The following is a 15,329-nucleotide window of genomic DNA, read 5'->3' on the forward strand; positions in this document are numbered from 1 at the left end:
TGCGTGTTGTTTCTGAATTGTGAGCGGGAGTATGAGGGCACAACTTGCTGAGTTTGGGGTTAGGTGCTGGCCCCAGGGTTGAGGAGGAACTGCTCTCACTGATGGATGTGAAAAGAACATTGTCGGCCATGGGTTACAGACCTGGTGTTGCAGTCAGGTTCGCATTGCTGACAGGAAACACCCAACCAAGAGTAGCTTGTGGGGGAAAAGATTTATTCTGGCTTATAGACTCGAGGGAGAAGTTCCACGATGGCAGGGGGAAATGATGGCATGAGCAGAGAGTGGACATCACCCCCTGGCCAACATAAAGTGGACAATAACAACAGGAGGGTATGCCAAACAGTGACAAGAGGAAACTGGCTATAATACTCATAAGCCTGCCCCCAACAACACATTGCCTCCAGGAGGTTTTAATTCCCAAATCTTTATCACCTGGGAACCTAGCACTCAGAACACCTAAGCTTATGGGGGACACCCGTGTCAAACCACCATACTGCCCATGGCTGTTTCCAAAACACAAGACCGTGTTGCAAATTCAATGACCCTCTCTTTCCTGAATTTCTTATGTGCATAATACCAGATGCACTACCAACTTGTCAATCCAGGGGGGGGGGGGGAATAAAGCACACCGTGAAGAACAGGACACTCCTTGAGCACTCAGGCCCCTTCAAAAGACTCTGCATTCTTTCTGTTGTCCCAATGCAGGTCAGCTGGCCCAACCTCAATGGTTGTAATCTCTCATCCATTTGCAGCTGAACAGGCAGCAATTTTGGCTCAAAGAGTTAATTTTTTTTTCTGTGCCATATCCCTCTGCTCACACCAGTCCATTTCTATGCAATTCAACCCTGCACAAGTTCTCAGGACATGGGCATAACAGCAAACCTCTCACATGAACTGCTTCTAGGCCAGTCCAAGCAAAGCTCTTTCTCACCCTCACAAGTCAAACCTCACAGTCCATAGTTCTTACTGCATTCAGGTCTTTCAACTCTGACCAGAATAGTCCATCAAGCTGTACTTACTACTGCAAGATCCTTCCACATTCCTCCTACAAAGCAGTTCCAAAAGGCCAAAGCCACACAGTCAGGTTTCTAGGAACAATAATTCCACTTTCAGTACCAACTTTACTGTTGTAGTCAGGTTCACATTAGTGGTAGAAAACACTCAACCATGAGCAGCTTGTAGGAAAAAAAAAAAAAAGTTTTTTTGATTTACAGACTCGGGGGGGAGGGTGCTACATGATGGCAGGGGAAAACGATGGCATGAGCAGAGGGCGGACATTACCTCCTGGCCAACATCAGGTGGACAACAGCAACAGGAAAGTGTGCCAAACACTGGCAAGAGGAAGCTAGTTTTAATACCCATAACCCCGCCCCCAACAATACACCTCCTCTAGGAGGCTTTAATTCCCAAACTGCCATCAGCTGGGGACATGGTCAAACCACCATATCTACTATCTCTGCATGGGGGTGTCATTCAGCCTTGGAGAGGTAAAGTGACCCCCCCCCAAGGCCACACAACTTGGACTAGAATAGACAGAACCCACACACACACCTGATTCCAGTCAGGGGTATCTTCTATCAGCTAGGAATGCCATGGTGGGGCAGGGGGTCCTAGATCTGAGACAGGGCTATGGAGAGGGGCTAGGTGATCCTTCATGGTCATGGGGAGACATCTGAATCCCTGGCTGGAGAGGGATGAGCCTTCAGCACAGAGATGCCTCACCCTTTAGCAGGGCTTGGCTCTGGATCTAGATGTGGCAAGTCCACATGTCTGTCAGCACAGGAGGGCACCTGGGCTGGGTGGCAAAGCAGTTCTAGAGGTGCAGACATCTACTCTCACCTTTCAGTCTTGGGGGCTTCTGCTTTCTGCCCCCTGTGAGGAGGGTCAACATGGAGATCTGAGTTTTGCCCTTGCAACGCACAGTCTTGATTGTCCGAAGGGGAAGACAGCAGCTGAAACCCGGCTCCAGCCTGTACTAAGGAAAAGCCATGCTTCTTAGAGATAGCCAGGGACTATCTCTTCTCCAGACACTGGCCTTCTGGATCAAATTCTTGCAATCTGAGAGATTCTGGCACCTTCTTTGACCCTCCAGCAGCCCCTTCCTCAGCCTCTAGCACAGCCCCTCAAGGTCCAAGAGGATTCACCCCTGAGTTCCCTCAAAACTGAACATCTGCCAAGAGCTTCAGGGGCAGAGGTCAGTCTCCTGTCAGTCCCTGGACACAGGCAGTGAGTGAAATCAGATCTGCAGGGTCCATAGATAGACCCCAGCCAGGCCTTAGGACACACACTTATTCAACGGCTTACACAAGCGAGCCCTCTTGTGTTTGTCCTTTTTGAAGGAAGGTTTCACTCTAGCTCAGGCTGACCTGGAATTCACTATGTAGTCTCAGGGTGGTCTCGAACTCATGGCAATCCTCCTACCTCTGCTTCCCAAGTGATGGTATTAAAGGCATGTGCCACCATGCCCAGCAAATCCTTTTTTTTTTTTTTTTATTGCTGTGACAAGATGCTTGGAAAAACAAAAAACTAAAAAGAAGAAAACTTAATTTTGACTATTTCATAGCTTTCAGCCCACAGTTACTTGGCTCTATTGCATCCTTGGGGAGGCAGAAGATCGAGGTGGCAAGGGGCACATGGCAGAACAAAGTGGTTCACCTCGTGGTAGACTGGAGGCAGAGGTGAGAAGAATCCAGGGCACTGTCCACTTCCTCCAACTAGATCCCCATTCCTAGTCTCTACCACCTCCCCAAAACACCATCAAGTTGTGACTCCATGAACCCACTGATGAAGGTGTTCTTATGATCGGCACCCCCAGCCAGAAGCCAAACTTCCAGCACACGAGCCTTTGGTGGGGGGAGTCACTTCATATCCACACCGTAACACCTCGGATTCAGGATCCCCAAGCTCAGCCTGGTGGGGTCAGGCTCCCACACATACAGTGAAGGAACTCCACAGACACACGGAAGAGCAGGCGATTCTTGCTCTCCTGCTAATGCAAAGAACCAGGCCACGGGGCAGACGGTGAGGTAGCTAAGGTTATATATAGTGTGCCACATGGCAGTGCCAAGTGGAACAGGTGCTGCGGGTCCACTGGGACCTCGTCAAAGCAGTCTCCTCTCCAGGTTGCTGTCCTCTTCCATGGTGGCAATTGTCCTAACCTAAGGATTTCCCCAAGGATATCAGGCTCCGCAGTTCTTCAAAGTACCAACCCGCATATCCACCTCCTCTGGCTGCAAGAAGCCAGGCTGTCCCAGAGCTGCGCTGTTCTCTGACTAGCGAACTCAACCTGCCCAGTGCAACGTGTCCCTGTCCCACTGTTTCCCCTCCAAGGAGCCTCATACTCCTCCACCCGTGCCACCGTGTACACAATGTATGTGCATGTGCACATACGTATGTGTCACAGACATGTGAACATATATCCACACAGGCACATCTGGTCTGTGGGAATATTCATCCCTGTAATACACAATCGAGAGAATCACAAGATGCACTCACACGGGCTGGAGAGATGGCTTAGCGGTTAAGCGCTTGCCTATGAAGCCTAAGGACCCCGGTTCGAGGCTTGATTCCCCAGGACCCACGTTATCCAGATGCACAAGGGGGCACACGCGTCTGGAGTTCGTTTGCAGTGGCTGGAGGCCCTGGTGCGCCCATTCTCTCTCTCTCTCTCTCTCTCTCTCTGTCTATTCCTCTCAAATAAAATAAACAGAAAAAATTTTTAAAAAATTAAAAAAAAAAAGATGCACGCACACGCACACACATGAACGGCTACATAAGCGCAGACACACAGAGACAGGGTCATGCAGAGTCATACCACTGTGACAGGTATGCTGTGAGGCAGGGAACACAGGGCACAGTCACGCAGAGGCCACAGGGAAAGTGTCCACAGTAGCATTTACATTCTGGCTTACATCCGCAGCCACGTGGTAACACACCCACACATTTACAGCACCCCAGTGCTACACGGTCACTAAGTCCTACACATTCACCTAGGTCCTGAACACCATGCTGACAACAACCCCATCTACCTGAAGCAGAAGCTCTCTGCAACATACACACACACACACACACACCTGTGTGTATTCAGGGACATTGGCACCAGGTCACCCTAAATCCCAGGAACCAGAACCCAGAGCCGCACACACAGTCAATCCTATGCGTACTTCTAACCCTCCCTCCCACGACTAGTCCAAGAGTAGAACAAAAGCCCAGTGCCCATTCCCCCCTCTTCCCATCTCCCCTCCCCTCCCCTCCGCCTGGCGTCCAGCCCCTTTGTCCTCCCGCAGCTGAGCCCAAGTGGGAGTCTGGGCTTTGCTGGGCAGACACAGCGACACAGTCAGGGAGTGGCTCGCGTCAGAGTGGCAGTTTTGGAGCCTCTTGGAGAGGGTGTGGCCAGGTAAGCACTAGGTACTTGGGGGCAGAACTTGGACTGCTGGGCAGTGTGGGGTGTACCGAGTGGGGGGGAGTAAGGGGGTGAAAAAGGACAGTGGTGTTGGGCCAACTTCACTGGCTAGGTCTGTCTGTGCATGACTCCGGTAGAGGTCCTTAAACTCTGTGCCCAGAGAATGTCCCACGCTCTGTGGCCCCACTTAGGTATCTTTGGGTACCCCCAGACAGAACCCCCAGGGTGGGAATTGAGTGTTCTATCACTGTGTATCTACAGTTCCCAGTGCCCCAAGCAGGAGGTAGGCTCAAGTAGAATGAGCAAGTACTGGTAAAGTTTCCGAGAGGGACTCCCTCCTTCCCCCCAAACAGCCTGTCACCATCGCTGTGGGACATCTTTTGGGGAAGAAGCCCTCTTTGATCTGCCAGTGAGACTGCGTCCTGGGGCTGGTGGAGGGCAGACTGCGGCTGCCCACTGATGCCTCTCTCACTTCCATCCCCTCGTTCCTAGTTGTTCCCAAGGGACACAGCTCCACCCAGGCAAGTGTGGCAGGGAGATTGGGCACGCGGACCCCAGAGCCTGATAGGTTCACGACCTGGCCCCCTCTACTTGAACAACAGTAGTTAACTGCGCTGTCCACCGGGAACTCATGTCTTGTGACGCTGACCGTCCGGGGTCCTACATGGGCAACAAAAGCCAGGCTGACACCAGGCAGGATCTGCCCTCCGGAGGTGGCAGGAAAGCTGAAGTTGGTAGAAAGGAGGGAGACAAGGAACAGAGACAGAGCTGAGCTCTGGAGTAACTGCCATATCAAAGAGACAGCTCCTTGTCCCTGGACGTATGAAAGCTTGAGTGCTCCTAAATCCAAATCCCAGCTAGTCTGAAAACCCCCGCAGTCGAAGGAGTGCTTTAACAAATGCCACTTCTCTGATCCTACCAGCAAACCAGTGTAAGGTGAGCTCCCCCAATGTGTTGTCTCCCCATGACAGCTTTAAAAAGCAGAGTGTGCTGGGCGTGATGGCGCACGCCTTTAATCCCAGCACTCAGGAGGCAAGAGGTAGGAGGATTGCTGTGAGTTCAAGGCCACTCTGAGATTACACAGTGAATTCCAGGCGCAGCCTGGGCTAGAGTGAAACCCTACTTCGGGGGGGAAAAAAAAACAGGGTGTGTGACTAAAAGCACTTCCAGTCTCAGGGTTGTGAGGGTCAAATGGAATAATGTATAAACAGCACTATGCTCCCATTTGTGTGGGGACCCACTCACTGATCGAGGTGTACTCCGAACCTAGCACTTTCACACATCCCATTAATTGCAATTCTGTGGCTAAACATTTGTGGGGAATTGGAGGGGGGAGTGATTTGCCCCGATCGGCCACTTGTGGCTAGAGGGAGGATGAGAAACCCACCTGATCTCTAAGAGCCTGGTTCTTTCCAATGGAAACTGAGGCCAGCCTTGTGTTCTGCTCATGCTACCCATCCTCAGTTTGAAAGTCCTTCCTCGGGAACCCCTTCCCTGACTCCCCTCCAACTGCCTTGTCTTTTTCTATGAGGTCACCGTGATGATCTGCCTGACACAGCAACGTCTACAATAAACATGTAATTAATACATGCACGTGACCATGAACATATATTCAGCACTTAGGATATTATGCGCTGTAGAGGGTGGGACAGATAAATAGAAAATCAGGGTTTGGGTCAAGTATAGGAGATCTAAGGAGATATTTGGCATGAAAGGGAGACTGCACACAGTGTGTACAAATGCACACTTGAGGTCTCTAAAGTAGTCTGAGTCCCTTGGCCAAAGCACACTCCTAGAGTCACGCCACTGTCCCTCCAGATATATATTTTTAACATTTTCTTTATTTATTTGCAAGCAGAGAGAGGACACTGGGCACACCAGGGACACCAGCCACTGCAAACGAACCCCAGATGCATACGCCCCTTTGCGCATCTGGCTTTACATGGGCACTGGAGAGAATCGAACCCTGGTCGTTAAGCTTTGCAGGCAAGCGTGCCTTAACCACGGAGCATCTCTCCAGCAACGCCCCCCCCACACACACACACACACATCCCATATATTTTGTCCAGGTTTCAGTAACCTCCCTGTCTCCCTTCAGACTTTGGAGGCGGGGAATACTCCCTGTTGCTGGTAGCCACTTGGCACAGCTCTGTCCCTGTTGGAATCCCTAAATACGTCTAGACTTTTGGAAACTGTTCCTTCTTTAGATACGCCTGGAAATACTCCGAGAGCCTGACATCTGTTTCCTGCCGAGACCGACAGGAGCAAGCGTAGCGAGTCTGAAAAGAATAATCGGACTGAAATAGGTACCGGGCGAGGGTGGCACACGTAAAGGCAGAGACTGGGTGGGGTGGAATTGGAGCAGAAGCTCAACGTGCATGCTGTGTTCGTGCGTGCACGGCTGGAAGTGGCAGAGGCCGTGCCCGGAGGATTCGCGGACTCTCTCGTCTGTCGTTCTCTCCTTCCCCCAGGCAGGATGCGGGAGGCCCCCGGGCCCGCCGAGACGTCGGAGCCGGGCTTCGAGGCTCCTTGCGCGGCGTCGTCGTGCCACGCGCAGCGGGTCCTGCAGACGCTCAACGCGTACCGCCGGAGCGGAACCCTCACCGACGTGGTGCTGCGCGCCGGCGGCCGCGATTTCCCGTGCCACCGCGCGGCGCTGAGCGCGGGCAGCGTCTACTTCCGCGGCCTGTTCGCGGCCCAGCGCGGCCCGGCGGCCGAGGTGATCCCGGTGGCGGTGGCGGTGCCGGGAGCCCTGCGCGCGGCGGCATCGGCGTCGGCGTCGGCGTCGGCGTCGGCGTCGGCGGCGTTGTCCGTGGTGCTGGATTACGTGTACGGCGCGGGCGTGCGCCTGCGCTCCGAGGACGAGGCGGCGTCCGTGCTGGCGTGGGCCGAGCGCCTGGGCGTGGCGGGGCTGCGCGGCGCATGCGCGCGCTTCCTCGAGGGGCGCCTGCGCGCCGCCAACAGCCTGGCGCTGCGCCGCGTGGCCGCCGCCTTCTCGCTCGCGTCGCTGGCCGAGCGCTGCGGCCGCGTGCTGCGCCAGGCCTTCGTCGAGGTGACGCGCCACGCCGACTTCCTGGAGCTCGCGCCCGACGAGGTGGCGGCGCTGCTGGCCGACCCGGCGCTCGGCGTGGCGCGCGAGGAGGCCGTGTTCGAGGCCGCCATGCGCTGGGTGCGGCACGACGCGCCGGCCCGCCGCGGGCAGCTGCGGCGGCTGCTCGAGCACGTGCGGCTGCCGCTGCTGGCGCCCGCCTACTTCCTGGAGAAGGTGGAGGCCGACGAGCTGCTGCGGGCCTGCGGAGACTGCCGTCCGCTGCTTCTCGAGGCCCGGGCCTGCTTCATCCTGGGCCGAGAGGCCGGTGCGCTGCGGGCCCGGCCGCGGAGGTATAGCAGCCGCCTGCGCGGCTCGCGGTCTTCCACCTCGCCTTGTCGCTTCACCATGCAACCCCTTCCCCCTCCTTGAAACGTAGTTCAACACGTCATACACTAGGTGCCCACGTTCCTGCTCTATAAAAACATGTTCATTTGCAGAGAGAGGAAGAAAGAGAATGGGCACGCCAGGGCCTCTAGCCACTGCAAACAAGCTGCACATGCATGCGCCACTTGGTGCATCTGGCTTTTTACATCCGTACTGGGGAAGCGAACTCGGGTCGTTAGGCTTTGTAGCCTTAACCTCTGAGCCATCTCTCCAGCCCCAACATTTACTACTTTTAAACAGTTCATAGCCGGGCGTTTTAATCCCAGCCCTTGGGAGGCAGAGGTAGGAAGATCGCTGTAAATTCGAGGCCAGCCTGAGACTACATAGTGAATTCCAGGTCAGCCTGGGCTAGAGTGAGACCCTACCTCGAAAAACTAAAGGAAAAGCAGCAGCCAGGCAGCAGATTTAGCAGTTGAGGATGGACGTCTCCTGTCAGACAAAGCTAGGCACGGCTGCAGTTGGTGGCCCACACTTTTAATCCCAGCTCACGAGTCTTAGGTAGATAGGAGTTCGAAGCCAGCCTGCGCTACAGTGTGAGTTCCAGGTTTTCCTGGGCTACAGTAAGACCCTCCCTCAAAAAGAAGGAAAGAAGGAGAAAGAGGGAAAAGGGAGGAAGAAGGAAGACCCAAAAAGAAAAAAACAATGTGAGAAAGGGTGGAAAGTTGGGTGCAGATCAACAGCCCGTTGGATTTATTCCCATACCAGATTCATGGACCTAGCTGAAGTGATCGTTGTCATTGGGGGCTGTGACCGGAAAGGTCTCCTGAAGCTGCCTTTTGCGGATGCTTTCCACCCGGAGAGCCAGCGCTGGATCCCACTCCCCAGCCTGCCGGGATACATGCGCTCGGAGTTTGCTGCCTGTGCTCTTCGCAATGATATCTACGTTTCTGGTGAGGGCAGAACCAGTGCAGGAGGCTTCCTGTCATGGCCTCCCACGAAGGCCCCATTTACTTACTTATTTTGGTTTTTCGAGGTAGGTTCTCCTTGCCCCGGCTGCCCTGGAGTTCACTATGTGGTCTCAGGCTGTCCTCAGACTTAGGGCAGTCCTTCTACCTCTGCCTCCCAAGTGCTGGGATTAAAGGTGTGCGCCACCACGCCCGGCATTTTTTTTTTTTTTTCCTCCCAATCAGGAGATGGGGACAAGGCTTCTCCTGACCTCATACATTTCTTAGCTGAAGTAGTGTGTGTAGTCTAGCAGAACAAGTGGCTCATGGGGAAACTTGTGTCTTCCTACACCTGCAGCAGCACTGAGCTGAGATGGGGCCCCAAAGACCTTAAGCTTTGGCCTTGGTCTTTGCCCTCACTGAAGGTCATATGACCTTTCAGAAAGTCATTCCTGGTATCAGCCTTATCCAAGTTTCTACATGGAACTGGGTATAATAACCCCAACACCTAAAGGAGGGATGAGAGTGGAAATGAAATCATAAAAGTGAAGCAGAAGTCAGGAATGTTGCTGGGTCCCCCTATACCCCCCCCTTCCATCCCTGTGCAGGTGGCCCTACTTTCTCTTGGCAACCAACACATTCTTTTTTGAATATAATACATAGGCTTTATAACACACTTTGAAATATGCTTTTATTTACTGATTTGCAGATAGAAGGAAGCAAAAGAATGGGTGCACTAGGGCCTCTAGCCACTGCAAATGAACTGCAGAGGCATGTGCCACTTTGTGCATCTGGCTTTACATGGATGGGTACTGGGGACTTGAACCGGTCGAGAATCTTTGTAGGCAACTTTAACCACTGAATCATCTCTTCAGCCCACACCAACACATTCTTTTTTTTTTTTTTTTTTTGGTTGGTTGGCTTTTTGAGATAGAGTTTCACTCTAGCTCAGGCTGACCAGGAATTCACTATGTAGTGTCAGGGTGGCCTCAAACTCACAATGATCCTCCTACCTGCCTCCCAAGTGCTGGGATTAAAGGTGTGCGCCACCATGCCCAGCCTTTTAACACATTCTTAATGCTTATTTTGAGGACACCAGAGCCTGTGTTTCCCTGGGCATAGAGTTAGCACTCTACCACAGGATGCCCACTGAAGCTCTCACCCTTCTTCCTGGGCCTGTCAGGCCTGTCACTCAAGAGTACTAGCTCAGACCTCTTTCTCTCTTCAAAGCACACTGTCTAGGCCATAGGGCCAGAGTCTTACACGAACCATCCCAGGGGGGAGTCCTTCCTGCTGCCTGCCTGTAACCCTTCCTTTGGGTCTGAGGGTCTGTTCTGGCTCCCTGGGGGCATCAGCTGCTTTTCTCTCCCTAGGAGGGCACATCAACAGCCGAGACATGTGGATGTTTAGCTCCCATCTGCACACCTGGATCAAGGTAGCCTCAATGCACAAGGGGAGGTGGAGACACAAGATGGCGACTGTTCAGGGGCAGGTAGGCACACACTGGCCACTGCTCTGGAACCCAACAAAGATGTTTCGGAGACCGGAGGGCTCTGAGGCACCCGGAAAGGAAAGACTTGCCCAAGACCACATGATCATGTGAATGTTCACAATAGCAGCCATGACTGTGTGGCTCACACCTAGAATCCCGGCACTTGGGAGGCCGATAGGAGGATCATGGGTTCCGGGGCAGCCTGGGCTACATTAGCCATTCTCAGCCCTCCCTCTCCCCCATCAGGAGCCATCACTGCCTGAGTACAGCTTAATGGGGAAAGTGGGCTCCAGAGCCGAAATCTTGACTCTTGCCGTAGGCCCCCAAATCCCACCAGTTAGTTACCTTTGTAAGTTACATTCTGCATTCAGAAACAAAAGTGCTTCTTGGAATGGGTTAGGAGAGTAAGCCAGGAATTATAACTCAGCACCAGCGTGGCACCAGGCATCTTGTGTTGGAACCTCAGCACCCATCCTAGAAGCCAGCTAGGTTGAGGGAGGTTCCGTATAGCTCTGGGGAGGCCCCTGGTCGGTTTGACCCCGAGACTAGGGTGGTGATCGTTTCCACTCAAAGACTGAAGCCATGGGGGTCTGAGTCGCGCGTGTGTTTGAGTCTGGGTGTCCTTGCCCCGTAGCTGTTCGCGGTGGGAGGCTTCGATGGCCTGCGGCGCCTGCGCAGCGTGGAGCGCTACGACCCCTTCTCCAACACCTGGGCCTCCGCGGCGCCCCTGTTAGAGGCGGTGAGCTCTGCCGCCGTGGTGCCGTGCGCCGGCCAGCTCTACGTGATCGGGGGCGCCGGGCACGACGGTGTCAATACCGACAAGGTGGGCACAGGCCTGGGGGGTGGTGAGGGGACGTTGGGGACTTCGGAGAAACGGCGGCACCTACTGTGTGCCAGCTAGATCTGGGTGCTGGCGTAAGCTGGTCCATTTTCCCAATCCTGTTAGCATCCCCGGAATCATCCCTAGCTTTCAGGCCAAGAAATGAGTTCAGAGATGGCCCTAAGGTCACACACAGTGTCAGCCCACCAGCGGGACTCTTTTGAGTCGGTGTTATTCATGTGAGGTGCACATATATATAGATATATAAATTTTAAATTAGGATTGGAGAGATGGTGCAGCGGTTAAGGCGTTTGCCTGTAAAACCTAGTTCCATTGCCCAGTACCCACGTGGATGCAGATGCACAAAGAGGCGTACACCTGGAGTTCATTTGCTGCGGCTGGAGGCCCTGGTGCACCCATTCTCTCTTCTCTGCTTGCAAATAAATAAATACATTTTTAAAAAATTAAATTAGGGCAGGGATAGAATTAGTTAAAATATTTGTTCCTCCACTCAAAAAAATGCTTCCAGGTGGTGGTTCACGCCTTTCATCGCAGCACTGGGAAGGCAGAGGTAAAAGGATCACTGTGAGTGTGAGGCCAGCCCGGGCTACAGAGAGTTCCGGGCCAGCCTGGAACTCTGCCTTAGATGCTTAGCGCAGCATGAAGGCTGTGGTGGCATAGGTCTGTAATCCCAGCACTCAGGAAGAAGTGGTGGAAGGAGGGTCAGAAGTTCGAGGTCATCCTCCCCTACATAAGGAGTTGAGGCCAGCCTAAGTTATATGAGATCCTGTCTCAAGAAAAAGTGTTGTTACCAAAAACTTAGGAATAATCTACCCATAGCCCTCCATCTAGGAATAGCTGCTATAAATTCTCTGTGTATTGCTTTCCAGGCCCCACTGACTTTCTTTTCTCTCTCTTTTTTTTTTAATGTTCTTACTGTAGAATTTCACAACTACTTCCTGTTTTCATTGAAGGATACATACTTTTTTTTATCAAGGTAGGGTCTCCACCTAGCCCAGAATGACCTGGAATTCACCATGTAGTCTCAGGGTGGCTTCGAACGCACAGCAATCCTCTTATTTCTGCCTCTGTCCCAAGTGCTGGGATTAAAGGTGTGTGCCACTACTGTGCCCAGTGAAGTGTTATGTACTTTCTATGTGCTTAGACTCTCATGCCATCTGAGTGCTTAACATTTCACTGGGTGCATACCCAGCAGTATGCCAACTGTTTGTTGTTGGCCATTAAGGCTTTTGGAATAAAAATTAATCTTGCGGACGTGGTGGCACACGCATTTAATCCCAGCACTTGGGAGGTAGAGGTAGGTGGATCGCCGTGAGTTTGAGGTCACCCTGAGACTACATAGTGAGTTTCAGGTCAGCCTGGACTAGAGTGAGACCCTACCTCAAAAAAAAAAAAAAAAAAAAAAAAAGCCAGGCGTGGTGGCACACACCTTTAATCCCAGCACTCAGGAGGCAGAGGTAGGAGGATCACCGTAAGTTCAAGGCCACCCTGAGAGTACAGAGTTAATTTCAGGTTAGCCTGGACCAGAGTGAGACCCTACCTTGAGAAAAAAAAAAAAAATCTTCATAGACCTGGGACCAAAACCCTTCCCAAATTAGATCTTTCATCCCTCCTTATACCCTGACTTCATTCCTCCAGCAAACCTTGCTGGATGGAGCTGGGTGGCACAGCAGCGTGGCAGGAAATCCATTTTGCACTGCCCCGACTGAGGAAATGAGGCAAAGGTGAGCGCATACTGGTATCATCCCAGGAAAAGGTCAGGATGTCATTACATCTCGTGACCAGGGAAGCCTGGGGACAGTTGTAGCAGTGAGTTAGACACCTTAGCTGGATTCCAGTCCTGACTCCAGAGCTCTGGCCCAAGGACAGTGCACCCGGTTGGGAAGGCATCTTCATCAGCGACAGGCAGGCAGGAGCAAGTGCTCTGATGGTTGATCTCCTGAGGCCACCACTCTCTCCCATCCTGGGTTGGAGGCTTTGAAGATGGGGTGGCACAAGAGCTGAACCTAGGAAGATGAGGTAGCTTTTGACAAAGGACATCAGGGGCCGATGACAGTGGTTCTCTTGCCTCCCGGAGCTGGCTCAGGCCTGGTGGACATGCCGGTGGTTCACTGAGTGATCCCAGAAATGCGGGCAGCAGGGTAGTTCAGGGTGAGGCTGCATCACCACTTTTCTGACCCTCAGGTGCAATGCTTTGACCCCAAGGAGGACCAGTGGAGCCTGCGGTCACCAGCGCCCTTCTCACAGCGTTGCCTTGAGGCTGTCACCCTGGAGGACATCATCTATGTGGTAGGAGGTCTCATGAGCAAGATCTTCACCTACGACCCTGGCACGGATGTCTGGGGGGAGGCAGCTGTCCTCCCCAGCCCTGTGGTGAGTGGTGTCTTCCCTATAGAGCTCTGGCTTTGGCACACTGGGGAGGGCAGTACCCCTTCTAAGGCTCCGGAGCTTAGAGGTCTAGAGGGGCTAGTGTGAATCCGGGACTCTTTTTACATAACTTCCCCTCCCAGGGATAATTACCCTTGCATTTCAAAGGAGACTGACCTAACAGAGGTTGGCCCAAGGCTAACAATTAGACCTTATTAAGGCCGAGCCTAGAACTAACTCCATGTGTTACAGTCCTGAGTGGGGTCTTTGGTCTAAATGACCTACAGTTTCTCCCATCAGCTGGTGAGGAGGGCAGAGGGCTTGCTAAGGTCCAGGTACTGAATACCCCAGCGCCCACAGTTCCTTGCCTCGCCTACCTCTGTTTCTCTTCTCCAAGACTCCAAAAAAACTAGGCAGGGGGGCTGGAGAGATGGCTTAGTGGTTAGGTGCTTGTCTGTGAAGCCTAAGGACCCCAGTTCGAGGCTTGGTTCCCCAGGACCCACATTAGCCAGATACACAAGGGGCGTATGTGTCTGGAGTTCATTTGCAGTGGCTGGAAGCCCTGCCATACCCATTCTCTCTCTCTCACTCTCTGCCTCTTTCTCTCTCTGTCTGTCACTGTCAAATAAATCAATAAAAATAAACAAAACAAATTAAAGGAAAAAAAACTAGGCAGGGGTAGACTGGTAGTTGGTATTTGGACTGGTAGTTCCTGGTAGTTCTAGCCTTCGACGATGCCAGACACTAAGGTTCGGGAGTGACCAAGCCCACGGAGAACGCGCTGAGGCAAAGATGAAAGCTTTCATTCGGGAAAAGCACGAGCTGCCAGAACTGACTGTCGAGCGGAGCACAGCCAATCCGAGACTCAGATACTGGGCTTTTAGGGTTCTTCAGTTGGGGGAAGGTGAGGAAGGGAAAAGTTGAATAAAAGGGTTTCTTTAGGGGAGGTCTAAGATAGCCAGAGTATGACAGCAGAACAGTGGCCAGGTGACTTACAAGATAAGGGGCAGGAAATCATGACCTGGGGGCAATGTTAAGACAAGGAAGGGATAATGGCTGGACAGTTTCTGGAGGAGTGTGGATGACCCACTTCCTTGTGTCTGTTGCCATCCTGCTCTTTGGTGACTCCATTTTGGGGAGCCCATCCTGGCTTAACAAGACCCCACGTACACTGACTAGAAAGCGCTGTTATTCTTCACACTGTGCAGATGAGGAAACCCAAGGCTCAGAGAAGTTGACTTGTGTAGGCCATTCATTTAGTCAAGGTTAGGTCCACCTGACTTCTGCCTCCCTGCCATCCAGACTGCCTGGCCAGTGTGCAGGGTAAGACATCTGGCCTGGCCAAATGTGAACCCAGGGAGCCCCTGGTTGGATCCCACCATATTTCTGTTTGTCCATCAGGAGAGCTGTGGAGTGACGGTGTGTGACGGAAAGGTTCATATCCTCGGAGGGCGAGATGACCATGGGGAAAGCACTGATAATGTCTTCACCTTTGACCCCAGCAGTGGGCAAGTAGAGGCCCAGCCATCCATGCAACGCTGCACCAGTTCCCATGGCTGCGTCACCATCATTCAGAGCCTGGGCAGGTGACTCGGACTGGGGCATCTTGAGGCAGGAAGAAATTGGGCAACTCATCCATCTTCCCTCCCAGCACCTCCACATACATTTATTGCCTTTTCTGGTAGAAATAAAACCTTGTTCAAAGGTTGAGTCTGTGTTCCACCTCAAATCTGCTTTGCCTGGAAAGCTACCCCCAACATCTGCTCACTGCTTTTACTGTTTACAGAACACATCAATACCACATTAGGCCACTCAGGCTGCTGTGCCCCTTGTAGACTGACTTTTACAAACAACAGAATGCATTGTCC

General features: G+C 52.8%; 1 protein-coding gene across 1 annotated transcript; it reads left to right on the forward strand.

Moving 5' to 3' along the window:
* Positions 1–6,856: 6,856 nt before the first annotated feature.
* Klhl35 (kelch like family member 35) lies at positions 6,857–15,117 on the forward strand. Its single transcript, XM_045146253.1, has 6 exons — positions 6,857–7,783; positions 8,583–8,767; positions 10,135–10,253; positions 10,888–11,076; positions 13,279–13,467; positions 14,863–15,117. The coding sequence occupies exons 1-6, from the start codon at positions 6,879–6,881 to the stop codon at positions 15,049–15,051; spliced, it is 1,776 nt and encodes a 591-aa protein (XP_045002188.1). The 5' UTR covers positions 6,857–6,878; the 3' UTR covers positions 15,052–15,117.
* Positions 15,118–15,329: the final 212 nt, after the last annotated feature.

Source organism: Jaculus jaculus, chromosome 3 (assembly GCF_020740685.1).
Source record: "Jaculus jaculus isolate mJacJac1 chromosome 3, mJacJac1.mat.Y.cur, whole genome shotgun sequence".
Lineage (NCBI taxonomy): Eukaryota > Metazoa > Chordata > Mammalia > Rodentia > Dipodidae > Jaculus > Jaculus jaculus.

Bases quoted from the DNA above. Each gene is read 5' to 3' on its own strand.
- Klhl35 (XM_045146253.1), top strand. From the start codon at position 6,879: ATGCGGGAGGCCCCCGGGCCCGCCGAGACGTCGGAGCCGGGCTTCGAG. The intron at 8,768-10,134 runs GTGAGGGCAGAA...TTCTCTCCCTAG, and splicing joins CAATGATATCTACGTTTCTG to GAGGGCACATCAACAGCCGA. The intron at 10,254-10,887 runs GTAGGCACACAC...CTTGCCCCGTAG, and splicing joins TGGCGACTGTTCAGGGGCAG to CTGTTCGCGGTGGGAGGCTT.